This window comes from Suncus etruscus, chromosome 1, assembly GCF_024139225.1.
Source record: "Suncus etruscus isolate mSunEtr1 chromosome 1, mSunEtr1.pri.cur, whole genome shotgun sequence".
Taxonomy (NCBI): Eukaryota; Metazoa; Chordata; class Mammalia; order Eulipotyphla; family Soricidae; genus Suncus; species Suncus etruscus.
In genome coordinates this window covers 160,008,715-160,036,381 of record NC_064848.1, presented here as the reverse complement: position 1 = coordinate 160,036,381, position 27,667 = coordinate 160,008,715, and the positions used below count along the sequence as shown (strand labels likewise).

Genomic DNA, 27,667 nt, shown 5'->3' with positions numbered 1-27,667 from the left:
CAAAATTCAAATTGTGTAAATTTGAAATATTTACCTACTAGGTAGATCATATCATTTCTCAACAGGCGATCCCAAAAATCATTTTCTTATTTGTGTCTACTGAGCTAATGTATTCATCAGAATGTCTAACTATGTTTGAATCCCAAATGTTTTGGCCAAGTAATGTACATGAGAGTAAGCAGAATTGCTTTAAAGCCTACACCAGACCACAGGTATGGGTTTTTTGTTTTAGTGTTTAGGGGTTTTGTTTGTTTCTATTTTTTGTTATTGGTAATCTCTTCAGCTGATGTCCTGGCACTTGGCAAAGTCATTCATATTTATATTCTAGCTGCTTTCTCTCGGCTTATGCATTAATTCAAATTGTTTCAATGATAAGCACTAAAATGTCACCAGAGCATTTGGAAACTACCTTCCGATGTGATTTCTTTTCTCCAGAGAATCATTTCTTGCCCCTTCCCATTTTCAGTATCAGCCAATTCTTTTTCTCTGGCTTGTCCACTTGGTGTTCTCTCTACTAAAACACCTAAAACCCCAGTATATAAAACATTTCAAAATTAGCTTTGTAGGGGCCGGCGAGGTGGCTCTAGAGGTAAGGTGTTTGTCTTGCAAACGCTAGCCAAGGAAGGACCATGGTTCGATCTCCTCGTGTCCCATATGGTCCCCCCAAGCCAGGGGCAATTTCTGAGCACTTAGCCAGGAGTAACCCCTGAGCATTAAATGGGTATGGCCCGAAGGAAAAAAAAAAAGTTAGCTTTGTAAAAAATTATTCCCGTGAAGTGCATTGATTTTGTTCTTCCTCTGGAATGATTATCACAGTGGTCTCTTGCATATTTATATCTCTCATATGCTTTTTTTTTTCTTTTTTCTTTTTTTTGGTTTTTGGGCCACACCCGGCAGTACTCAGGGGTTACTCCTGGCTGTCTGCTCAGAAATAGCTTCTGGCAGGCATGGGACACCATATGGGACACCGGGATTTGAACCAACCACCTTAGGTCCTGGATTGGCTGATTGCAAGGCAAATGCCGCTGTGCTATCTCTTCAGGCCCTCATATGCTTCTTAAAGGGTTTCTTATACTGCATCACATTTGCTCCTTTAAGTAGTTCTATAGTTGAGCAATGACTTTGCTGTGAATGAGAGAAGCAAGATATTTTTGGTCCATGTAGCAAAGTTGGAGCTAAAATTCACATGTCCTGTCTCCAGCTTTCCTACTAGCTCATGGTCCCACTCAATGATATATTTTGAAAGAATGTTCCTGTTCAGAAGATGGGAAGTAATTTCTTTCTAGGAAGTGTTGTCATTGTTCCTTTCATCTGAACTTATCATGGAAAGGACTTCTGTGTATAACCTAGAATGCATATGATTTGCTTTGTTAGGAGACTGGGGGAAGAGCTCTGTGGTAGAGTGCTTGCCTTACATATGAGAGGCCGTAAATCTGATCTTCAGTTCCTTAAAGGGGCCTGGTAAATATTTGCACAGGACTGACCCAGATTTGATCTCTGGCACCCCATACAGTCCCCTGAGCACTGCCAGGAGTGATTCCTGAGAGCAGAGCTACGAATAACCCTTGGCAACCACTGGGTGTGGCTCCCAAATCAAAAAAACTGGGAGGATGTTTTGCAGTTTGTTCTTGAACTTAAACCTTTCCAGCATTTTGATTTATCTGTATTTTTGGAACACCTATTACTTGTCAAGCACCAGAGAAGTTGGGGAGCAAGATAGACATTTATTCCTTTTATCATAGAATCTAGTGGGAAGAAGAGGAATAGCAAAGCACTTGAGATACTGTTATAAGTACACAGGTAGGGGCCTGAGAGATAGCACAGGGGAGACCGTTTGCTTTGCACACAGCCAATCCAGGACAGATGGTGTTTTGAATCCCAGTATCCCATATGGTCCCTTGTGCCTGCCAGGAGCGATTTTTGAGCACCACCAGGTATGACTCAAAAACAAAAAAAAACAAACAACAAAAAAAGTACACAGGTAGGGATAGGCCCAAAGGGATGGGAGCATATGTAAGAGATACTTCACTAAAACTTGTTAGTTGGGAAGGTTACAGAAGAAGGGACTTCTATTTGAAGCCGAAAGGATGAACAAATGAGAGCTTCAGCCAGAATAGGACCGGGGTAAGGTGTTTTCCAGAAGGTAGAAAAGTAATGTGAGGTGGTGAGAAATATGCACTGGTGAAAGGATGGGTGTTGGACATTGTATAACTGAAATTCAATTATGAACCACTTTGTAACTGTGCATCTCCTGGTGATTCAATTAAATTATTTATTAAAAAATAAAAGAATGGGCTGGCATTTGCCTTGTCCTTTGCAGGACAGATGCAGGTTCAACCGCTGGCATCCCATATAGCCCTCTGAGCCAGGAGCAATTTCTGAGTGCTGCTGGGTGTAACCCAAAAAAAACAAAAAAAAAAAGGAAAGAAAGAAAAGTAAAGTGAAGGCCTAGATATGAGTGTTGCCCACATGGTCTTTATTTGACTTACTAGATTAAACTTCATGATTAAATTGTGTGTGTGTGTGTTTGGGCCATACTCAGTGCTCAGGAATTACTCCTGGCTCTGCACTCAGAAATTACTCCTGGGGGCCAGAGTGGTAGCACAGTGGTAGGGCTTGCCTTGCAAACAGCTGACCCAGGACACACCCAGTTCAATCTCCGGCATCCCATATGGTCCCCCACACCAGGAGTGATTTCTGAACACAAAGCCAGAAGTAACCCCTGAGTGCTACTGGGTGTGGCCCTAAAAGAAAATCACTCCTGGAAGGCTAAGGAACTCTATAGGATTCTGGGGATCAAACCTGGGTTGGCCACATGCAAGGCAGACACCCTACCCATTGTGCTGTTGCTCCAGACTCCATGGTTTAATTCTTTTTTTGGGGGGTCAGACCCAGCAGCGGTCAGAAGCCACTGCTGGCTCTATGCTCAGAAATTGCTCGTGGCAGGCAGGCTTGAGAGACCATGTGGGATGCCGGGACTCGAACCACTGTCCTTTCGCATGCAAGGCAAACGCCTTACTTCCATGCTATCTCTCCGGCCCTCATGGTTTAATTCTTGAAAAGACTTGGGAAAAACAATTTCTTTTTTTTTTTTTTTTTTTCTTTTTGGTTTTTTTGGGCCACACCCGGTAACGCTCAGGGGTTACTCCTGGCTATGCGCTCAGAAGTCGCTCCTGGCTTGGGGGACCATATGGGACGCCGGGGGATCGAACCGCGGTCCGTCTCCTAGGCTAGCGCAGGTAAGGCAGGCACCTTACCTCCAGCGCCACCGCCCGGCCCCGAAAAACAATTTCTGTGGTGGAAGCTAGTGAAGGTGCTCAGAATACCCCTTCTCTGTCCTGTCTTCTCAACAGAAGAAGCTCGATTCTCCAGCCCAAGCCACCAACCCCTTCCTGGAAGATGAGTCAACCCCAGAGATGGAGGAACTAGTGATGGAAAAAGGAGACTTAGACCAAGTAAGTCTATTTTGCCTTTCTTTGCCACCCGCCTAATATTTGCTTTTGAAAATGGAACTCTCCCCTCCAAATGCCACCTGAGATGACAGCTCTGGTGGTTTTTTTCATGGTCTTTTATCAAAAAGTGCATTTAGACAAGAGAGAAGAGAGTTAAACAAAACCCTGCCCCGCCTCACCTTTGTTGCTCCTGAAGAGCCTCCCCAAGGAAATTAGCAATGCACGAAGTTTCGTTAACTTCCTGGGAAAGTTAGTGGTACCATCTGCTCAGAGAAGCCTCCACTCCATGTCAGCTGTTCCCTGTAGTTCTGGAAGCCATTAAGGGAAGCCTGACTATACCAGTGGCTTACGTAGAGAATCACTTTTCAGAGTCACACTAGCAGTTTTTTTTTCTGCCCAACTCTGAATTTTCATTCCAAGCATCTGAGAGTGGATGAAATCACAGAGCAAGAAATCAAAACTTTTCCTTTCTGGATTAGAGACCCTTCTTTTTCATTTTCTATATTTGGCTGCTGGAGGATTTGTTTATGGTATTGATCTTGCTCCAGATACCACCACCAAACAAGAGTCTGGCTGGGGAGACTAGCTCTGGAAAATGTGTAGCCATGTACTTTGCAGCTAAACCTGCATTCCTAGTGCAGTGCTGCTGGATGCACCATTCTGGCAGGAACAAAGAGAGCTGAATTTCTAGGAGCGGTTTTGCTGTGTTGTAATAAAGATGGGTCTGGCCTATTGATTAAATAACCATGGAAACATGGATATCATCTATTTTTATGATTCTTTCTTTCTTTCTTTCTTTCTTTCTTTCTTTCTTTCTTTCTTTCTTTCTTTCTTTCTTTCTTTCTTTCTTTCTTTCTTTCTTTCTTTCTTTCTTTCTTTCTTTCTTTCTTTCTTTCTTTCTTTCTTTCTTTCTTTCTTTCTTTCTTTCTTTCTTTCTTTCTTTCTTTCTTTCTTTCTTTCTTTCTTTCTTTCTTCTTTTTTGTTTTCGTTTTTGTTTTTTGGGTCACACCTGGCAGTGCTCAGGGGTTACTTCTGGCTCTACGCTCAGAAATCGCTCCTGACAGGCTCAGGGGACCATATGCCGGGATTTAAACCACTGTCCTTCTGCATGCAAGGCACACGCTCTACCTCCATGCTATCTCTCGGCCCCTTTATGGTACTTTCTTGTTTAAAAGTCTTTTCTGTGTTTCACTTCATTTTGACTTCACAGTGCTTTTCATTTTTATGGAATTTTTATATGAGCAACTGCTCAAAGAGATTAAGTGCTCTGCCCAGGACCACCTAGTCTGGAAGTAGAGGAGTTTGGATTAGTAGTCAGAGCTAGAAGTCAGAGACCAGAATTCCTTTCCTGGTGCTCTTTTTACTACCATGATGTCTTAATAAACAGTGAAGGACAGAGAAATGAATCCCATGGAGAGAAGTGAGTGAATAAAATTGAAGGGTTACCTGGAGGCTGTATCTCAGGCTGGCTCCCTTGAGGGCTGTATTTATTCATAGTAAGACTTGAATACCAGTTCCTTGAGCCTCTTCACCTCCCTCCCTTGACCTCCCACTGCCTCCCCAGCCCTCTTCTGGCTTATGTTGCTCCAGGGGCTCCTTCTTCCCAGCTGCTTTTCGGCTTCTGAACTGGGGTGCTCAAGAAGCACAGGAGCCCTGTGGGGACTTAGGGAGGAAGCCCTCAGGATGCTGGTGGAGAACTCACGCAGAAGGTGGGGTGCCCATGTGGCTTACCCTGGGTCATAGAGCCCAGGGGCTAGGTGGGCAGTTGATAGCCTTGCTGGTGTGTCATTTCCTGCTTACCACTGTCTTTGGGACCAGCTGTGGAGAAAAGAAAGTGAATTTGCATATAAGTATTTTATTGTGAACAATAAGTTGCCAGTGTATTACAGTGATTTAAAATAGAAAGGAAGGAGGGTGTCATCAGAAAGGAGACTGGGGTACTAAAAGATGAAGAAAAAATAAGGAATTTGTGGTTTACAAATGTACCCTTCTGGTGATCTGAGCAGTTAGATTTAATCTGTTTACATTGGATAGTAATGAAAGGAAATGGGACCAGCTGCGGCCCTCCTTACTGCGACAACAGTAACCTTTTATTATTCCATCAAACTCCAAGAGGAAATAGCTTAAACATCTGCAGTTTTGGGACAGAATTCACACACTCAGAAATCCAGCCTGCATGCTACTGCTAAAGGACTTAGTATATTCTTTATGCTGAGAGTCAGCCGTTTGGAGAGCTGAGCATTGCTAAGAGAGACTCCATTTGAGGTTGAAATTCCAGCACCCATTATCTGACTCTGAGCATGACATAGGCCAGAAGCAATCCTGTGGGGTGGGGGAGGAGGAAAAAGAAAACTCTGGAATCCCTCCCATTATTCCCCTCTGGCTTCCAACTCTCACTAAAAACACCACAAGAGGCCCGAGAGCTATGGTAACAGGTGTCTCCACTTCCCCAGGGCCAACCTTAGTGGAGCAGTCACCTGCCTTCGAGTTGGGATGGGAGCCTGCACTATCTGGCCATACTGCCTTCTGAGCATAAAATCCAGATGTGCTGTGGGGCCTCCCCAAGCCCCCAGCCTGTGGGTGCCTGAAGGAGATGAAATTACTCCATAATTATGGAACCATTTCCTTTTATCACATAGAATCTACTTTAAAGTTAATTAGCTCAGGGTCTGAGAGGTAGATAGTACAGCAGGTAGGGTGCTTACCTTTGCACACTGCAGACCTAGTTTAATCCCTGACCACTGCTGCATGTGGCCCCTGAAATTATCACTCCTGGCTAGACTGAGGGAACCATAAAATGAGAAATGAAAATGTTGTCACGTGAATGTAAGTTAGGAAGTAAATAAAGCCAAATAAAATACATACATAATACACTTTGCTTTTTGGGCTAGAGTGATAGTACAGCAGGGAAGGCGCTTGCTTTGCATGTGGCCTTCCTGAGTTTGATCTCCAGCATTCCACATGGTCCCCTAAGCACCACCAGGAGTGATTCCTGAGTGCAGAGTGCAGAACCAGGAGTAACCCCTGCGTGCCACCAGGTGTGATGCAAAACCAAACCAAACAAACAAAACTCATACATGTTGCTTTAGAAATGATAAGAAAGGGGGGCGGAGAGATAGCATGGAGGTAGGGCATTTGCCTTGCATGAAGGACGTTTGTTCTAGTCCCGGTAATCCCAGATGGTTCCCCGAGCCTGCCAGGAGTAATTTCTGAGCGTAGAGCCAGGAATAACACCCGAGCATTGCCGGGTGTGACCCCCCCCCAAAAAAAAAAGATTAAGAAGGACTAAGAAGATAGTCCAAGGCTAGTTTGATGCCCAGCACTGTATGACCCTGCAAAGTACTGCTGAGTTTGACCCTGGTGACCTCAAGTAATACCAACCACATGACTAGGCAGGCCCAAGCACCAAAGCATCAGCTTCCACACGTGGGCTGACTATCTCGGGGAGTGGCCCTGGTTAAAAAGATGAGAGTATCCTGTATTGGGTAAAATCTCCATTGATAATTTCTAGGTTGGGTCTGGAGTTGTTCCAGACACATGTCTTATTGTATGACACGCTGGGCTCAGTTCCTGGAGTGTGTCCGCACATGTGTGCATGCATACACATGCTCTTCATCCATGAGACAAATTCATGGCTTTTAAATAAAAAGTATGATTTCCAGGGCCGGGAAGGTGGCGCTAGAGGTAAGGTGTCTGCCTTGCAAACGCTAGCATAGGATGGGCCGCGGTTCAATCCCCCAGCATCCCATATGGTCCCCCCAAGCCAGGGGCGATTTCTGAGCACATAGCCAGGAGTAACCCCCGAGCGTCAAATGAGTGTGGCCCAAAAACCAAAAAAAAAAAAAAAAGTATGATTTCCAGTGGTGGTTATCCATGCAAGTAAAGAAATATACAGATTGGCCTCCCGATGCTTACCAAAGACTGTATAGAAAGAGGTAAATGCACCCCATATAATATACCTCACCCCTGGTTTGTATTGTGAATGAGGGGACATGGGAAAAAAGAAATATACAAATATAAACAAAAAGGAATAAGTATGATATCTATGATTATTTCTTCATTATAAAAAGACATGATATAGCAGTCATATTTTCTAATTCCAAGTAGGATCTAGTCTTAGAGTTAGACAAATGAAATTGTCATGTCATGGGGCCCGGATGGATAGCACAGCAGCGTTTGCCTTGCAAGCAGCCGATCCAGGACCAAAGGTGGTTGGTTCGAATCCCGGTGTCCCATATGGTCCCCCGTGCCTGCCAGGAGCTATTTCTGAGCAGACAGCCAGGAGTAACCCCTGAGCAACACCGGGTGTGGCCCAAAAACCAAAAAAAAAAAAAAAAAGAAATTGTCATGTCATTTAATAAGGCCCCTTATTGAAAAGAATAATGGGTAACTGAATTGGAAAATGTGGAACAAATGGGTTAGGGTCACCCCCTCACAGTGATCATAGGTCATAGATCTGCTTTGTTTTACTCTTTTTTTTCTGTTGTTCTGGCTTTTTGTTTTTGTTTTTGGGCCACACTCAGTGACCCTCAGAGGTTACTCCTCGCTATGTGGCTCAGAAATCACTCCTGGCTTGGGGAACCATATGGGATGCTGGGGAATTGAACCGCAGTCTGTCCTAGGTCAGCCACGTGCAAGGCAAACGCCCTACAGCTGTGCCACCGCTCTGGCCCCTCCTTTGTTTTACTTTATTTTCCTTTTTTTGGAAGGTCACACCTAGCAGCACTCAGAGGTTACTCCTGGCTTTGCATTCAGAAATCATCCCTGGCAGGTTTGGGGGACTATTGTGGGATGCCAGAAATCGCACCACTGTTTCTCGTGGGTCGACTGTGTGCAAGGCAAATGCCCTACCGCTGTGCTATCTCTCTGGCTCCTGTTTTACTCTATTTCTAATTTTTTGATTTGTGCCCACACCAGTGGTGCATGAGACAACTCAAGGCACATTATCCAGAGATGTCTCTCAGGGTGCTGTCATCCAGCCTGGGCTTCTCACATGCAAAACATCTATTCCAGCCTCTGAGCTGGCTCCTCAGTCCCAGATCCTCTTTTTATATTTTTAGGGCACACCCAGTGGTGCTGGTGCTCAGGGCTCACTCCTTGTTCTTTACTCAGAGATTACTCCTAACAGGGTTAAGGGGGAAATATGTGGTTGTGGGGGATTGAACCCAGTCAGCTACATGTACCATATTTTCCGGAGTATAAGACGACCCCCTAATTTTGCAGTTAAAACATAGGTTTAGGCCTATATTCGCTGTATCAGACAGAACTTTCCTGTGCTGCAACTGTATGTACCACAGTGATCCAATCACAACAAGCAAAGGTTCAAAGGTTATACTGTAAGAGACTTCCTCTCTGACTCTGGCCAATCTGAGCAGGCTTTTGACAGTGTAGATTCGGGTCCAAAACATTGTCTAATATGCATGCATAAAAAGCCTGCTTGGATTGGCTGAGTTAGAGAGGCCATCCGAGCAGCCGAGCAGTGATTGGTCCCTTATCATAGGCACCTTTTCTGGCAATTCCCTGGTGGCGTCAGTTAATCTCCCCCACTACATGAACCAAACAACACCCCATCCTCGGACCCTAGCACTGAACCACCAACACGGTTAGCTGGGTTTTGCCAGAAGTGGCCCCAGATCTCCTCAGTACTGTTTGAGAGCCCCCAAGAAAAGAGATTTGGAAACTCTGTGACCTGATTTTTTTTGTTGTTTTGTTTTGTTTTGCGGCATATTGAAACATTTTTCGGGATATATTCGGCGTATAAGACGACCCCTGATTTTCGGTTGACTTTTTTTTTTTTTTTTGTAAATATGTCCCAATTGCCTGACTTTTTTTTGTTTTAAAAATCATCTTATATGCTGGAAAATACGGTAAGTAAAGTTCTTACCCACTATGCTCTTTCTGGTTTCATTTTATAGAATTTTGTAAACCACTGCACTGTTTTGTTTTGGTTTTGGTTTTTGGGCCACACCTGGCAACACTCAGGGGTTATTCCTGGCTCTATGCTCAGAAATCGCTCCTGGCTTGGGACACCATTTGGGACACCAGGGATCGAACCCAGGTCCATCCTGGGTCAGCCGCATGCAAAACTAACACCTTACCACAGTGCTATTGCTCTGGCCCCAGCCATTGCACTGTTTTAACGATTAAAATATTAGGGAAAAAATGGGGCCAGAGAGATAGCACAGAGGTAGGGCATTTGCCTTGCATGCAAAAGATCGGTGGTTCAAATCCTGGTATCCCATATGGTTCCCTGAGCTTGCCTAAGTAATTTTGTCATTAGGGACTTAGCTTTTCCTATATTATTAAAGGAAACAGGCAGTTCAAGTTAAGTATGTTATGGATTTCAATTTATACCCAAAATGTACTTGAATATCAACCCCAGCAAAGTCCATGAATTGATTTTCTAGGAAGATCTAAATTTATTTTTCAGAGACTTTGAAAAGAATTAGCATATGCAATTTTTTGGTTTGTTTTTGGGGGGCCACATCCGGTGATGCTCAGGGGTTACTCTTGGCTATGCACTCAGAAATAGCTCCTGGCTTGGGGGACTATATGGGATATCAGGGGATTGAACCGTGGTCTGTCCTAGACTAGCACCTACAAGGCATATGCCTTACTGCTCCACGCCACCACTCTGGCCCCAACATATGCAATTTTTTTAAATTGCATTCCTGTCTAGATGATGTCTAGACCAATAGTAAATATCTGTCTGGGGACTAGAGCTTACCAGTCTTTCATTGGTTCAAGGCAAAGAATAAAGACCTGACTGTGTGTTTATCTTATAAAAGATTACCAACCTTTTCTTAGAAGTAACTATCTTTGTGCTGCTTCCTTTTTCTTTGTAAGTTTTTTTTAGACACTGATGTTGGAGAGATTGTATAGCGGGTAGGGCATTTGCCATGCACGTGGACCCAGATACAATCCCTGGTATCCCATATGGTTCCCCTGAGAACTGTCAGGAGTAATTTCTGAGTGCAGTTATGAGCTCTATTGTGGGTGTGGTCTTAAATTAAAACCAACCCAGGACCTAAGGTGGAACAAAAAAAAAAGGGTTTCAGGCATAAAATGCTTATCTTTTAGGAACTTGTGATGAAACCATAAAGTAGCACAATAAAAAATTATCAGGCCTATGCCTTTCCCTACTTTCTTTTTCATGTACTGTTGGTGAAATTCAAGAGTTTGGAACCATTGTAGGAAAGCGATGATCTGATAGAAAGAATTTTAGTTTAAGAGACAGGAAACTTAACCATGTGCCTTTGGTAAGGGTTTTAGAACCTATTGAAACTCCCTTTCTGTTTTCTTTTCCTTTCCTTTTTGTATTTTTTGGGCCATTCCCAATGATTCTATAGCTCTCTGCTGGGTGAGAGTGGGAGGAGGTGGGAACGCTAGCTCCTGGCAATGCCAGGGATAGAAGCCCTATGCATGCAATCTTTGTCTCCTACCCTCCCCTCCCTTTCTTTAGTTATAAAATAGTTTTCTAGTACCTGCATTGATGATTTCTCTGAAGCAAAGGTGAGAGATTATTTTGTATCAAAGTACTTGGCCATTAATAGTAAGTGGAGGCTATCAAACTTAGATCTCCAGAAGAAAGTACTTTCTTTTTTCTCTCTTTTCTTTTTTCTTTTTTTTTTCTTCTGGTTTTTGGGTCACATTGGTAGTGCTCAGGGGTTACTCCTGTCTCTATGCTCAGAAATCGCCCCTGGCAGGCACAGGGGACCATATGGGATGCCGGGATTCGAACCACCATCCTTCTGCATGAAAGGCAAACGCCTTACCTCCATGCTATCTCTCCGGCCCCCAGAAAGTACTTTCTAAGTTCTAAAGCTCTGTAGGAACATGAGGTGCTGCTATTAGCTAGGATTTCCATTTTTAAAACATCAGTCACATGAGGAATAGTTTCCAAATTGAAAACGCATGTGTTATCAAAGTAGCAGTAAATCTCTCACCAGACAAGGCAAGTAACTGATGCTAACCAAGCTGGGTTATTGGTCACAGACTGAGATGAATCGTAATGCAAGACATTGTCTCTGTTTAGTTTCATTGAGTATTATTGTGCACTTCTTATCTGTAATTATGCTAGTGGGGAACTTTGAAGGAATATGTTTGAAGGAAAATGTTCTTTGAAACTGTTTGAAATTTTTCAAAGATGGCTCAAGTAAAAGCTTTTATTTTCTCTTTTTTTATTTCTTCCTGTCCAGCCAAAGAAGCCAAAGGCACCAGACAATCCATTTCATGGCATTGTTTCTAAGTGCTTTGAGCCTCATCTCTATGTGTATATTGAATCCCAGGACAAGTGAGTGATGAACATTTTATTGTTTTCTGCTGCCTTTCTCTATCGTCTGGTCACGGTTGCGCCTCTCCATCTAGAGATTGAGGAGGGATTTGGCATGCCTGTGACCTTCCCTGAAAAGCTCTTCAGGATATTTTTATATATTTAGAATATGATCATTTATTATACCTATAAGTCTCAGAAACATCAGCTGGACTCGAATAAGGTCCCAAATAGATCTCATTGCCCCCATCCCATGTGAGTGTACATGACTTTTACTTTGTCAGGTACTGGACGATGGAGAGAGCCAGTCTAAACTCTTATGTCTCTGTTAAGTCTAATATTTATGTTTTCAGATATAATTTGTCTAACTCCATTTTGAAATAATTGAGACTTATAAATACTCATGTGCTCTCACTCTAGAAAACTATTAACATCTTATATAGGCCTGTGATCAAATCAGGAAAGTAATGTTGCACTATTCTCCCTTGTTCTGTTCTAGAATCCAGTCATGAGTTTAGTTGTCAGGTCTCTTTAAGCTCTTTTAATCTCAAATAGTTCTTCCATCTTTGTCTTTTATTGGCCCTGACACTTTTAAAAGTGTATTGACCAGTATTGCACAGAACCTTCAAATTTGGTTTGTCTGATGTTTCCTCTTGACTACACTGAGGTTATGCACTTCTGGCAAGAATAGCAGAGAGGTGGAGTAAGGAAGGTTCTTCTCTATACAGCATTCACAGAGGCACATGTTGATCTGTCTCATTGCTGTTGGTGTTGACATCAGTCATTTACTTAAGGTTGTGTCTGCCAGTTTTCTCTGCTGTGCAGTTACTGTTTTTCTCTCTAATAATTATCCTGGGGAGTATCTTTGAGACTATCTAAATATCCTGTTTCTTATCGCACTTTGCCAACTTTTCTTGGCATTCATTGATGATTCCTGTCTAAAGTAGGCACTACTATAGTGTTTTCAAGATGTAGAAAGATATTGTATTTCCATCACTTCTTCTACATTTACTAGTTGTTTCTCTACCATAAAGAAGAGTATGGCCAAGGAAGGTGGGAGTGGGGAGAGAGAAAGTAAATGAGAGGAAGAGAGAGAGAGAGAGAGAGAGAGAGAGAGAGAGAGAGAGAGAGAGAGAGAGAGAGAGAGAAGGAAGGAGGGAGGGAGGAAGGAAGGAAGGAAGGAAGGAAGGAAGGAAGGAAGGAAGGAAGGAAGGAAGGAAGGAAGGAAGGAAGGAAGGAAGGAAGGAAGGAAGGAAGGAAGGAAGGAAGGAAGGAAGGAAGGAAGGAAGGAAGAAAGCAGAGGGGGGAAGAGGGAGGGAAAGCTTTTTCCCCATTTGTTTGTTTATGTCAGTATAGACTTGGGAATTTAGTAATGAATTATCATCAGATTCACTAAGCACAGTATATGTTTTTCACAAACTCAGGGGATCCAAAACCCACACAAGTATAACTAAATTTCTTCACAGCCAGAAGAATTTTTTCATGTTCCTGTGCTCATTGTTCATGCCAAGGATGAAGACACCTTATCCCTCGTCTGTAGTTAGAGTGATGCTTGAAGGCCCTTCTTCACTGGAAGACAGTGTTTGGGAAGGCCTGGTTTCTGGAACAGGTCAAGTGCACTAGAGATAGACTGGCCTGGGTGCCTAGAAGAGACCTTCTAGACCCAGGAATACGTTTCATAGAAGCAGACAACAGTTTACACAAGGAGAATAAGCAGCTGTGAGAAAATTCTGGAGAGTTCTCTGGGAAAGCATTTAGGCTCTGAGGGCCAGTCTTTCTTTTTCTTTAATTCTTTTGTTTGGGTCAGCAAATCCATTTCCAACACTTTTTGGAGTGTTCACAGGGCCAGGGAGTCACTTCTTCCGGCATTACTCAGATGACCTGACTAGACACTTTACCCCTTGCAGCACTATTGGAGGCTGCCAGGCTGCCCTAGGTCATACAGTGCTGTGGTTCAAATATGGGTGCTGTGCCTGACAGGCATGTATCCCTGGTGCTGACCTATCTCTAAGGCCTTCTTCAAATAGTTCTTAGGAGAGATGAGCATTGTATGCCTTGCACATGATCAACCTGTTTTTAATACCCAATACCACATATGGTCTCCCAAGCCAGCCAGGACTGACCCCTGAGTGCAGAGCTAGGAATAAGACCTGAGCACCACCAGATGTGGCCCCAAAACAAAACAAACAGATATGTTTTAGGAATAAACTATGAGATTCAGAAAAGTTTTTCATAAACTCATTACATCAAACAGCATTATTATTGGTCTCTATGCTCTCATAGACTTTATTCCTCCCAATTACAAAATATTTTATAACAAAGCCCTAAAAATGATTTTGTAGAAAGTCTACATTAGCAAAAGCAACCTCTTGTGAATCTATGTTAAAAAAAATAATAAATGGGGCCGGTGAGGTGGCGCTAGAGGTAAGGTGTCTGCCTTGCAAGCTCTAGCCAAGGAAGGACCACGGTTTGATCCCTGGAGTCCCATCTGGTCCCCCCAAGCCAGGGGCAATTTCTGAGCATGTAGCCAGGAGTAACCCCTGAGCATCAAACGGGTGTGGCCCCAAAAACCAAAAAAATAAATAATAATAATAATAATAAATGATGTCAGAGAGATAATAGAGGGGTGAGAGACTTGCCGTGTACATTAAATACTGAGGATGGATCCCCAGCACCACATGGTAACCTCTCACTCCCACCCAGCCCCCTCAGAAGTAGTCTGAGCACCACTGAATATAGCCTAGAAGACCCTCCCTCCACTCAGCCTCCCAAAAAAAGTAGAATTGCCATTCTTTTCTTCATATAGCTGTAGTTTTCCTTGTGCCCACTATCTATTGATACCAAGTGCTATTGTTGCTGTAATTCTGTCTAGTCCTCTAAAAGTACCATATTCTGCATCAGGAAGTGTTTTTCTCAGCAAGTTAATAGGACTTTTCTCTGGGATAGGAAAAAAAAATTCACTATTTTCCTATTATATTAATAGGCTAAAGAGCAAGTATATTTTTGGATTAATGCTCCTTCTCTTATCATCCCAAATTTCTTTCTTGTGTGCCAGGGAGATAGCACAGCAGTAGGGTGTTTGCCTTGCATATGGCCAACCTGGGACGGACCCAGCTTTACTCTCAAGGGGGACTTAGCAGGACCATGGGATGTTAGATATTGAACTCAGGTTGGCTGCATGCAAAGCAAGTGCCCTACCTACTGTACTATTGCTCTGGCCCCATAATAATCTTGCTTTTATTTTTGTTTTTGTTTATGGAGCCACACATTTGAGGATGCTCAGGAGTCATTCCTTGTTCTGTGTTTCGGAATTACTCCTATCACTACTCCGTACTATATGGGATGCTAGGAATAAAACCTGGGTCAGCCTTAAGTGCAATGTTCTCTCCAGCCCCTGACCCAAATTCTTTTTGTTTTTTTTTTTTTTTTTTTTTTGCTTTTTGGGCCACACTCTGTGATGCTCAGGGGTTACTCCTGGCTATGTGCTCAGAAATCACTACTAGCTCGGGGGGACCATATGGGATGTTGGGGGTGGGGTTTGAACCAAGGTCCATCCTAGATTGGCCGCATGCAAGGCAAATGTAGTGTTATGCTATCGCTCTGGCCCCTCAAATTCTTATTTTTAAAAAAAGACTTAGGAGCTGGGCCCAGAAAGATAGCACAGCGACGTTTGCCTTGCAAGCAGCTGATCCAGGACCAAAGATGGTTGGTTCGAATCCCGGTGTCCCATATGGTCCCTTGTGCCTGCCAGGAGCTATTTCTGAGCAGACAGCCAGGAGTAACCCCTGAGCACCACCGGGTGTGACCCAAAAACAAAAACAAAAAAAAAGACTTAGGAGCTATTACATCTAGAGCTTAAAGTACGTATCTACGTATCTAAGTTATTGTCCAAACCTACCTGGTTTAAAGAAACGTTTTGGAGGAGTTCTTACAATTTTGGTATCCACTCTGTTCACATGACTGGGATTCACATAAAGTAAATCCATTATTCTTGATGCTTTGGGCAAAGAACCAGCCCCCCCTCCTGTGGGACACTCCATTTCTCTGTGAAAAATGAAGTGCTGGCCACGCACCCTGCTGCTCAGTCTTCCTTGGCCTTCAAGTCTGTTTCCACAGTGCTGGGAAAGTTGCGGAAGATCCTAGGAGAGAGACTGCGTAGGTTGTGCTGCTGTTACTCCAGGATAAGCAGCAAAATCTTGAAGTTGAAAAGAGAGCTCAAGAAACTCATTTCCTCATCTATTAAAGGAAAGAACCAGGGGAAATAATGCCGAAAGCAATGCTTATTAACAAATTCTGCATCACAGATCCCTTTGAGGACCTGATGAAAGCCACAGACCCTTTTGCCAAAGAGTCCATAGACACCCACACACTATTTTGCATATTATTTTTCAAGGGGTTCTAGGAAGTCTGTCCTCTCTTAAGTCAAAAAAATCCAGGGCAGCTGATGGTGGGTGGGGTGCCTGTTGGATTTTGTAGAAATCACTGTTCTTGCTGTAGTTCTGAATCTGAATTTTACAAGGGAGCAAAATCTTAGCCTCTTCACGGGCTCCCAGATGACAGAGACCAATGCAGTGTGGTGGAAAGGGCCTAAGTGCCAGCAGACCAGAATCTGAGTCAGCTCTGCCCGTATACTAGCCTGGGACCGCAAGCGTGGTGCCAACCTCTCTGAGTTTGCTTTGTCCTTTCTACAATGAAGGTAATAAAAGTCATTTTATGGGGCCGGAGAGATAGCATGGAGGTAAGGCGTTTGCCTTTCATGCAGGAGGTCATCGGTTCAAATCCCGGCGCCCCATATGGTCCCCCGTGCCTGCCAGGAGCAATTTCTGAGCCTGGAGCCAGGAATAACCCCTGAGCACTGCCGGGTGTGACCCAAAAACCAAAAAAAAAAAAAGTCATTTTATAGGCTCCCTGGCAAGGCTGAGACCAGATGGCACTCTGTGCAAGTAAACAGACAAAGTAGTCCACTGCCCTGCCCTCTCTGGAATTATGTGCAGGACTTTTAGGGGAATCAGTGGTCTGGTCAGTGTTGCTAGGTTTTTTTGTTTTATTTTTGTTTTTGTTTAGATCTGGTATGAGATTTCCCCTTCTCCCTCTCCCCTGCTTCCCACCTGCTCAGGGAAAGTTCTAGCAGTACTGACTCCATCCAAGAAGCTACAGTCCAGGGCTATAGAGCTCTGGACTTCTTCAACTGGAAGAAGTCAAAACTATCTCTGTAATACGTGGGACAAGTATGTTCTTATGTACTTGTAAATGGCTCTCTAAAGAGGATGGACATTAGTTCATCTTTAGGGCTGTAGTGATTTTCCAGCTTTAACTCTTGAACACTCTATACAGTGATTCTGAGTTCCCTTGAACAGCTTTTATTAAATGAGAATCTCCCATACCCCCTCTCCCTTCACCTTCATCATACCCTGAGATTCTTTGTAAACTAGATATGCTGGTTGTCTACTTTATTTTGTTTGTTTGTTTTTTCAATCATATTTGGAGATGCTCAGGGTTACTCCTGGATTTGCTTTTTGGGCCATACTCTGTGATGCTCAGGGGTTACTCCTGGCAGGCATGGGGGACCATATGGGATGCTGGGATTTGAACCACCAACCATCCTGGATTAGCTTATCCAAACACCCTACCACTATGCTATCTCTCTGGCCCTGGTCGTCTATTTTTAAACAAATGGAAGAATGACAAAAGCTATATATAGCACTCATAGATAAGTTCCTCCCAGATTCTTGCTTCTTTCCCTCTCCTTTCCCTCAAATACATACCTATACATATGCATTCACAAAGATGCACACACATATTTTTTGGAGTAGTCTGAATTCTCAGAATACAAACAAGCTATCCCTGACTCCTTCGCACTTCACTGTGCCTATCCTAAAACAAGTACATAATCTTAATAACCACAATACAACCATCAAAATCAGGAAATTAACAGTGAAAATGGAGCCCAAATGATAGTACATTAGGGAAGTTACTTGCCTTGCAGATGACCCAGGTTCAGTCCCTCACACCCCATTTGGTGCCCCTGAACACTTCCAGGAACAATGCCTTAGTGCAGAGCCAGTAATAAACCCTGAGCACAACCATGTGTGGTTCCCCCAAAAAATAGTAAACAATAAAGTAGCGATATACTATCACTTCCTTTCTTTCCACCAATAGTCCCAGTTCCGCTTTTTATGGATCTAGAATCTAAACAAGATCACAGGCTGTTTTTATTTCAGGATTCTAGTCTCCTTCAACCTAGAATAATTCGGTCATCTTTATTTCTCATAACCTTGACCTTTTTTTTTTTTTTTTTTGGTTTTTGGATTACACCCAGCACTGCTCAGGGGTGACTCCTGGCTCAGAAATCATTCCTAGCAGGCTCAGGGGACAATATGGGATGCTGGGATTCAAACCACCATCCTTCTGCACGCAAGGCAAACACTCACCCTCCATGCTATCTCTCCAGCCCTTTTTTTTTTTTTTAAACCTTGACATTTCTGAAAAACTGCTTTGTGGACTGTCCCTTGCTCTGCATTTGACTTTTTTCCTTGTGATTCAACGATTCATGCAGAAGTGAATCTCTCACTTCTGCTCTCAGTAATTCACATCAAGACACTAACCAGGGCCCGGAGAGATAGCACAGCGGCGTTTGCCTTGCAAGCAGCCGATCCAGGACCAAAGGTGGTTGGTTCGAATCCCGGTGTCCCATATGGTCCCCCGTGCCTGCCAGGAGCTATTTCTGAGCAGACAGCCAGGAGTAACCCCTGAGCACCGCCGGGTGTGGCCCAAAAACAAAACAAAACAAAACAAAGGACACTAACCATTTGTTGTCTTATCAATCTCTCGTGTTTATTTCTGTTACTTGGTTTAAGAGATGTCAGCCAGGCTTTTTACTTATTAATAATTATTAGGAAAAACTTTGAAACTATATACCCATTTAAATCATTTTTCTGATCTTTTACCTATTTTTTGCCACCATTGATGATAATTTTCTCTGAGACATTTATTATTAAGATGATTGGGGCTGGAGAGATAGTAGCTCGGGGTAGGGTGTTTGCCTTGCAAGCAGCTGACCCAGGACCAAACTGTGGTTCAAATCCCAGCATCCCATATGGTCCCCTGTGCCTGCCAGGAGTGATTTCTGAGCAGAGAGCCAGGAGTAACCCCTGAGTGCCGCCAGGTATGGTCCAAAAAAACAAGCAAACGAAAAGGTGGTTGAGTTGCTAAAGGATGATTCTTATAACTCATTTCTTCTACATTTATTGTTTGGCATTATATTCTATTTTGGGGGTTACACACACCCAGCGACACTCTGGGGCAACTCCTGGCTCTGCACTCAGAAATTGCTCCTCGAAGGCTTGGGGGAACCATATGGGATGCCAGGGATCGAACCCAGGTTCGTCCCGGGTTGGCCACATGCAAGACAGATGCTCTACCACCATGCTATTGCTCCAGCCCCTGTATTCTATTTTTAGAAGAGGCTTTCTGTTTTCCCGATTTGTTTTTATAACGATGTACTCATTAATTTCTATATTATTCAGTAGATTATAGTCACAATTATCTTTTTTCCCCTCAACTTTATATGGAGCTAAATTTAGACTTGCAGACAAAATTGAAAAGTTATATAGATTTCCCATATGCCTTTCTCCCAACTTCCTGGTATTAACTAACATCTCACATAACCATTATCAGTTATCAAAGCTAGCACATTAACATTTGCATAAAACTTGTTACGAATCTCCAGACCTTACTTGAACTTCACCAGCTTTCCTGTGAATGTCCTTTCTCATTCCACCTCTTTAGTTTTGCTTCTTTCTCCTTAGCCATTAGAATTGAGTCCATAGAAGTGTTGCAAAGTCCATGTGAACATGCTCACTCCTTTACAATCTGTGCCCACTTCTGACTCCAGTCTCATCTCCTTTCTCCCACCCAAATATCTCGTGAAACTAGCTCACTGGTTTCTGTTAGGTTTTCTGTCTAAAAAAATTGTTCTTATCATCTACATGGCAAAATTAGTTGTTTCTATCTTGGTATTCAATACTGTATGTAGTGGTGGAGGGAAGGTAGTACATTGTGACAAGTATAATGTCATTATATTCCTGAAACACTTATGATGCACAGGCTCTCTCTCTCTCTCTCTCTCTCTCTCTATATATATATATATATATATAGTTATATATATAGTTATATGTATACATAGGATAGTTATATAAAGGATGATATATATGTATATATTAGTGTATATATATTTATATATCATCCTTTATATAACTATCCTAGTTTTATATGTATATATCCTATATATATAATTATAACTATCTTAGAGAGGCCAAAGCTTCTAGTGGGCAGATGCTTCTCTTCACCTACACAACACCTTGATCAGGACTTCTTTTTTGTGTTTGTGTGGCAAGAAGAATTGGTTGGGCCCGGAGAGATAGCACAGCGGCGTTTGCCTTGCAAGCAGCCGATCCAGGACCAAAGGTGGTTGGTTCGAATCCCGGTGTCCCATATGGTCCCCGTGCCTGCCAGGAGCTATTTCTGAGCAGATAGCCAGGAGTAACCCCTGAGCATCGCCAGGTGTGGCCCAAAAACCAAAAAAAAAAAAAAAAAGGAAGAATTGGTTTTTGCTCCACACCCAACTCTGCCCAGGGTTTGCTCCTGGTAATACAGGGGAACCATATGTTGTACCAGAATCAAGCCTAAATTGGCTGCATTCTAGGCAAGTCCCCTACCTGCTATGCTATCTTTCTGGCCCCGAGACTTGCTTTGACTCTTAACAAGAATTGCATCAGGATAAAAAAATGCACCCTCCTGGTATTTTCAACCAGCATGTTACTATATCCTACATCTCTTTCTCTGGTAGTCCTTCAAGATTTTGCCAAAACTCAAGGTAGTGCTTGATGCCTGCCTGGAAAAATGTTAACTTTTTAAAATTCTTTTCTTTTTCCCCCTTCTCATCCCTACACACTTGATTGCAGTGCACATAGCCTTTAGGTACTTGGCTCATTTTATTTTTTACTTATCTTAATTGTATCTTATACATATAGCCCACAGGAGCTTGCTCTGTGTTAAGTGTTTAATCGTTTTGAAATAGTCTAGTAAAATCCTCTATAAAGAGAGGTTTAGGGCTGGAGAGACAGTACAGCAAGTAGGGTACTACTTGCACAAGGCCTACTGAGGTTCAATTCCTGGCAACCCATATGTTGCTCCATGCCAGGAGTCAGTCCTGACCACCACCAGGTGTTATCCTCAAACCAAAAATAAGTAAAAATAGATTAAAAAAAGATGCTGATTTTATGCTTCTATTTTGAAGGCTTGACAGTCTAAGACTGTCCCTGCTTACATATCAGCTGTGCCCAGGAGACTCCAGAGCTCTGCTGTCTGCTGCTCACCTCTGCTGTTCATTTCCTAGAATTGCCTACACATCTCCTGATCACCCACCTCCCAAAATGAACTCATCTACACCAGAAACTTTCCACCTATAAAACTTGCTGTGAAAAGTGTCCCTTAAGGATGCTAGCATTTCTTCTTTGGAGGTCTCCACTGTGTTTGTCTAAATCAGTGAACTGCTTCTTGCCCATAGACTTGTTTCTCTCATGCTTAAAACCTATCTCTCAGTAGATTTTTTTGCCACCTCATCTGCCCCATCAGACCCAGCAGGGCCTGGGTACAAGCTCCTTTTCTTCCTTCAATCTCTCCTGACTAATGAGCCTTTTTTGTTCCCATTGTGATAACTTTACTCTGTGAAAACTTATTTATTCTGTGAAAACTTGCTTTCTTTCTTTTTTTATTGTTTGCTTTGTCTGGGGGCCACACCCAGCAGTGCTTAGGGATAGAACCTGGGTCGGCTGCATGCAAAGCTTATGCCCTACCCAACTGTACTATCAATCTGGCCTTGGATAACTAATTTTCTATTGTCTTACATAGAAGACATTGAAGAGAGTTGGAGCTCAGAGTGGAAGGTGGAAGGGAGGGGAGGGCTATCCTGTTTTATTTCTATTCTAGTCTGGTTAACATTAGGCAACATTTGGAAGATCTTTAGAAGTTTTTTTTTTTTTTTTTTGGTTTTTGGGCCACACCCGTTGACGCTCAGGGGTTACTCCTGGCTATGCGCTCAGAAGTTGCTCCTGGCTTGGGGGACCATATGGGACGCCGGGGGATCGAACCGCGGTCCGTCCAAGGCTAGCGCAGGCAAAGCAGGCACCTTACCTCTTGCGCCACCGCCCGGCCCCAGAAGTTTTTTTATAAGTGAAAAATTTTTTTATGTTCTTATAACCATAATTAATTGTATACTCATTCACTGGAGTAGCTCTCGGGTGAAGGTAGATGAATAAGTATCCTGACCTCACTTCTAGGGAAAGTAGATGAATAATTAAAGTCAAATAACTTCTGAGTCCCAGCCTCTGTTTGATTGGCAATTATAGATTCAGAGATTAGAACCACTTATCAGAAAGTGTGAAATTACAATCCCCAGGGAGGGAGAGAGAGGATGGCCTCTGGGCCTGCAAAGCTGCCTCTATTGGGAAAACAAAGCTCACCTCCAAGGGCCGGGATAGGTCCAAATGAAAACCAGCTAGTACCAACAAGAAAGCACACAAGGAATCTCTTGCCATCTTTTAGCATTTTCTTTTGCACCAAGCGAGTCCTTATTCCTTCTCCACTCTCCCATTCTTCCACCCTTTCACTTAGGAATAGCATGTGGGAGGGTGGTCAGCTGATTATATATGATTGGCCTTGTCATAATTGAAGGATCAGTTTTGCCCATAAGCTTGAAGGTTGGGCCTAGAAAAAGCAGAAGTAACACCAGTGTTATCCTTCTGTTCCAGGAGCTCACGGTCACTTACCTGCATCAAAAACAATTGAGTTGTTCTTAGAGCAAGAAACTTTTCTCACACCTTCACCATATCAGTGGTGACTGGCTAGAATGCTATTTTCAGGATGGTTCTGGAGTCACATTAGAGAAGAGTGGAGAACAGAGCCATGACGGAGAGGGTAGCCTGCTTTGTAACCTGAATGGGAAGAGGCTGGCTATTTCTTGAATATTTGACATTCTTTTTTTTTTTTTTTTTTTTTTAATGCATAATTTTTTTTTTATTTAAACACCTTGATTACATACATGATTGTGTTTGGGTTTCAGTCATAAAAGGAACACCACCCATCACCAGTGAAACATTCCCATCACCCAAGTCCCAAATCTCCCTCCTCCCCACCCAACCCCCGCCTGTACCCTAAACAGGCTCTACATTTCCCTCATACATTCTCAATATTAGGACAGTTCAAAATGTAGTTATTTCTCTAACTAAACTCATCACTCTTTGTGGTGAGCTTCCTGAGGTGAGCTGGAACTTCCAGCTCTTTTCTCTTTTGTGTCTGAAAATTATTATTACAAGGGTGTCTTTCATTTTTCTTAAAACCCATAGATGAGTGAGACCATTCTGCGTTTTTCTCTCTCTCTCTGACTTATTTCACTCAGCATAATAGATTCCATGTACATCCATGTATAGGAAAATTTCATGACTTCATCTCTCCTGACAGCTGCATAATATTCCATTGTGTATATGTACCACAGTTTCTTTAGCCATTCGTCTGTTGAAGGGCATCTTGGTTGTTTCCAGAGTCTTGCTATGGTAAATAGAGCTGCAATGAATATAGGTGTAAGGAAGGGGTTTTTGTATTGTATTTTTGTGTTCCTAGGGTATATTCCTAGGAGTGGTATAGCTGGATCATATGGGAGCTCGATTTTCAGTTTTTGGAGGAATCTCCATATTGCTTTCCATAAAGGTTGAACTAGACAGCATTCCCACCAGCAGTGGATAAGAGTTCCTTTCTCTCCACATCCCCGCCAACACTGTTTATTCTCATTCTTTGTGATGTGTGCCATTCTCTGGGGTGTGAGGTGGTATCTCATCGTTGTTTTGATTTGCATCTCCCTGATGGTTAGTGATGTGGAACATTTTTTCATGTGTCTTTTGGCCATGCGTATTTCTTCTTTGTCAAAGTGTCTGTTCATTTCTTCTCCCCATTTTTTAATGGGGTTAGATGTTTTTTTCTTGTAAAGTTCTGTCAGTGCCTTGTATATTTTGGAGATTAGCCCCTTATCTGATGGGTATTGGGTGAATAGTTTCTCCCACTCAGTGGGTGGCTCTTGTATCCTGGGCACTATTTCCTTTGAGGTGCAGAAGCTTCTCAGCTTAATATATTCCCATCTGTTAATCTCTGCTTTCACTTGCTTGGAGAGTGCAGTTTCCTCCTTGAAGATGCCTGTAATGTCCTGGAGTGTTTTGCCTATGTGCTGTTCTATATATCTTATGGTTTTGGGGCTGATATCGAGGTCTTTAATCCATTTGGATTTTACCTTTGTACATGATGTTAGCTGGGGGTCTAAGTTTAATTTTTTGCAAGTGGCTATCCAATTGTGCCAACACCACTTGTTGAAGAGGCTTTCCCTGCTCCATTTAGGATTTCCTGCTCCTTTATCAAAAATTAGATGGTTGTATCTCTGGGGAACATTTTCTGAGTATTCAAGCCTATTCCACTGATCTGAGGACCTATCCTTATTCCAATACCATGCTGTTTTGATAACTGTTGCTTTGTAGTACAGTTTAAAGTTGGGAAAAGTAATTCCTCCCATATTCTTTTTCCCAATGATTGCTTTAGCTATTCGAGGGTGTTTATTGTTCCAAATGAATTTCAAAAGTGTCTGATCCACTTCTTTGAAGAATGTCATGGGTATCTTTAGAGGGATGGCATTAAATCTGTATAATGCCTTGGGGAGTATTGACATTTTGATGATGTTAATCCTGCCAATCCATGAGCAGGGTATGTGTTTCCATTTCCGTGTGTCCTCTCTTATTTCTTGGAGCAGAGTTTTATAGTTTTCTTTGTATAGGTCCTTCACATATTTAGTCAAGTTGATTCCAAGATATTTGAGTTTGTGTGGCACTATTGTGAATGGGGTTGTTTTCTTAATGTCCATTTCATCCTTATTACTATTGGTATATAGAAAGGCCATTGATTTTTGTGTGTTAATTTTGTAGCCTGCCACCTTGCTATATGAGTCTATTGTTTCTAGAAGCTTTTTGATAGAGTCTTTAGGGTTTTCTAAGTAGAGTATCATGTCATCTGCAAACAGTGAGAGCTTGACTTCTTCCTTTCCTATCTGGATTCCCTTGATATCCTTTTCTTGCCTAATCGCTATAGCAAGTACTTCCAGTGCTATGTTGAATAGGAGTGGTGAGAGAGGACAGCCTTGTCTTGTGCCAGAATTTAGAGGGAAGGCTTTCAGTTTTTCTCCATTGAGGATAATATTTGCCACTGGCTTGTGGTAGATGGCCTTCACTATATTGAGAAAGGTTCCCTCCATTCCCATCTTGCTGAGAGTTTTGATCAAGAATGGGTGTTGGACCTTATCAAATGCTTTCTCTGCATCTATTGATATGATCATGTGGTTTTTATTTTTCTTGTTATTGATGTTGTGTATTATGTTGATAGATTTACGGATGTTAAACCAGCCTTGCATTCCTGGGATGAAACCTACTTGATCGTAGTGGATGATCTTCTTAACGAGGCATTGAATCCTATTTGCCAGGATTTTGTTGAGGATCTTTGCATCTGCATTCATCAGTGATATTGGTCTGTAATTTTCTTTTTTGGTAGCGTCTCTGTCTGGTTTAGGTATCAAGGTGATGTTGGCTTCATAAAAGCTATTTGGAAGTGTTTCTGTTTGTTCAATTTCATGAAAGAGTCTTGCCAAGATTGGCAGTAGTTCCTCTTGGAAAGTTTGATAGAATTCATTAGTGAATCCATCTGGACCTGGGCTTTTGTTTTTCGGCAGACATTTGATTACTGTTTTAATTTCATCAATGGTGATGGGGGTGTTTAGATATGCTACATCCTCTTCCTTCAACCGTGGAAGATTATAAGAGTCCAAGAATTTATCCATTTCTTCCAGGTTCTCATTTTTAGTGGCGTAGAGTTTTTCAAAGTAGTTTCTGATTACCCTTTGAATCTCTGTCATATCAGTAGTGATCTCTCCTTTTTCATTCCTGATGCGAGTTATCAAGTTTCTCTCTCTCTCTTTCTTTGTTAGGTTTGCCAGTGGTCTATCAATCTTGTTTATTTTTTCAAAGAACCAACTTCTGCTTTCGTTGATCTTTCGGATTGTTTTTTGAGTTTCCACTTCGTTGATTTCTGCTCTCAGCTTTGTTATTTCCTTCTGTCTTCCTATTCTTGGGTCCTTTTGTTGAGCATTTTCTAGTTCTATTAGCTGTGTCATTAAGCTACTCAGGTAAGCTCCTTCTTCCTTCCTGATGTGTGCTTGCAAAGCTATAAATTTTCCTCTTAGTACTGCTTTTGCTGTGTCCCATAAGTTCTGATAGTTTGTGTCTTTATTGTCATTTGTTTCCAGGAACCTTTTTATTTCCTCCTTGATTTCATCTCGGACCCACTGGTTATTGAGCATGAGGCTGTTTAACTTCCAGGTGTTAAAGTGTTTCTTCTGAGTCCCTTTGGAGTTCACAAATAATTTCAGAGCCTTGTGGTCAGCGAAGGTAGTCTGCAAAATTTCTATCCTCTTGATCTTATGGAGGTATGTTTTATGTGCCAGCATGTAGTCTATCCTGGAGAATGTCCCATGTACATTGGAGAAGAATGTGTATCCAGGTTTCTGGGGATGGAGTGTCCTATATATATCCACTAGGCCTCTTTCTTCCATTTCTCTCCTCAGGTCTAGTATATTCTTGTTGGGTTTCAGTCTGGTTGACCTGTCCAGTGTTGACAAAGCCGTGTTAAGGTCCCCCACAATTATTGTGTTGTTGTTGATATTATTTTTCAGATTTGTCAACAGTTGTATTAAATATTTTGCTGGCCCCTCATTTGGTGCATATATGTTTAGGAGAGTGAATTCTTCCTGCTCTACGTACCCCTTGATTAATATAAAATGTCCGTCTTTGTCCCTTACCACCTTCCTGAGTATAAAGTTTGCATTATCTGATATTAGTATGGCCACTCCAGCTTTTTTATGGGTGTTGTTTGCTTGGATAACTTTTCTCCAGCCTTTTATTTTGAGTCTATGTTTGTTCTGACTATTCAGGTGCGTTTCTTGTAGGCAGCAGAAGGTTGGATTGAGTTTTTTGATCCATTTAGCCACTCTGTGTCTCTTAACTGGTGCATTTAGTCCATTGACGTTGAGAGAAAGAATTGTCCTGGGATTTAACGCCATCTTTATTTCAAAATTTGGTGTGTCTTTTGGGTAGTCTTGTCTTAGATTAGGTCTTTCAGTTTTTCTCTTAAGACTAGTTTTGTGTCTGTGAAGTTTCTGAGCTGTTTTTTGTCTGTGAAACCATGTATTCTTCCATCAAACCGGAAAGTGAGTTTTGCTGGGTATAGTATTCTGGGTGAAGCATTCATTTCATTCAGTCTTGTCACAATATCCCACCACTGCTTTCTGGCATTGAGCGTTTCTGGTGACAGGTCTGCTGTAAATCTCAGGGAAGCTTGCTTGAATGTGATTTCCCCTTTTGATCTTGCTGTTTTCAGAATTTTGTCTCTATCTGTGGGATTTGTCATTGTGACTAGGATGTGTCTTGGGGTGGTTTTTCTGGGGTCTCTTTTGGTTGGTACTCTTCGGGCATGCAGGATTTGATCACATATATTCTTTAGCTCTGGGAGTTTCTCTTTAATGATGTTCTTGACCATTGATTCTTCCTGGAAATTTTCTTCCTGGGTCTCTGGGACTCCAATGATTCTTAAGTTGTTTCTGTTGATCTTATCATAGACTTCTATTTTCGTCTGTTCCCATTCTTTGACTAATTTTTCCATTGTCTGCTCATTTGCTTTAAGTTTTTTGTCCAATCTCTCCTGCTGTATGGAATTGTTATGTATCTCATCTTCCACAGCACCAAGTCTATTCTCAGCTTCTGATACCCTGTCCCAGAGCTTATCCATTTTGTCATTTACT

At 42.4% G+C, this 27,667-nt stretch overlaps 1 protein-coding gene across 2 annotated transcripts in view; it reads left to right on the top strand.

Annotated features, from left to right (window-relative positions):
• Nucleotides 1–27,667, top strand: part of VPS53 (VPS53 subunit of GARP complex) — a 202,642-nt gene that overhangs the window by 106,933 nt on the left and 68,042 nt on the right. For both annotated transcript variants that reach the window (XR_007499610.1, XM_049782265.1), the window contains exons 12-13: nt 3,354–3,455; nt 11,651–11,745. Coding sequence is in view for 1 of the 2 variants with exons in the window: in XM_049782265.1 (XP_049638222.1) it covers nt 3,354–3,455; nt 11,651–11,745 (197 nt within the window). In the remaining variant the exon portion in view is untranslated. The remainder of the gene's footprint in view (nt 1–3,353; nt 3,456–11,650; nt 11,746–27,667) is intronic.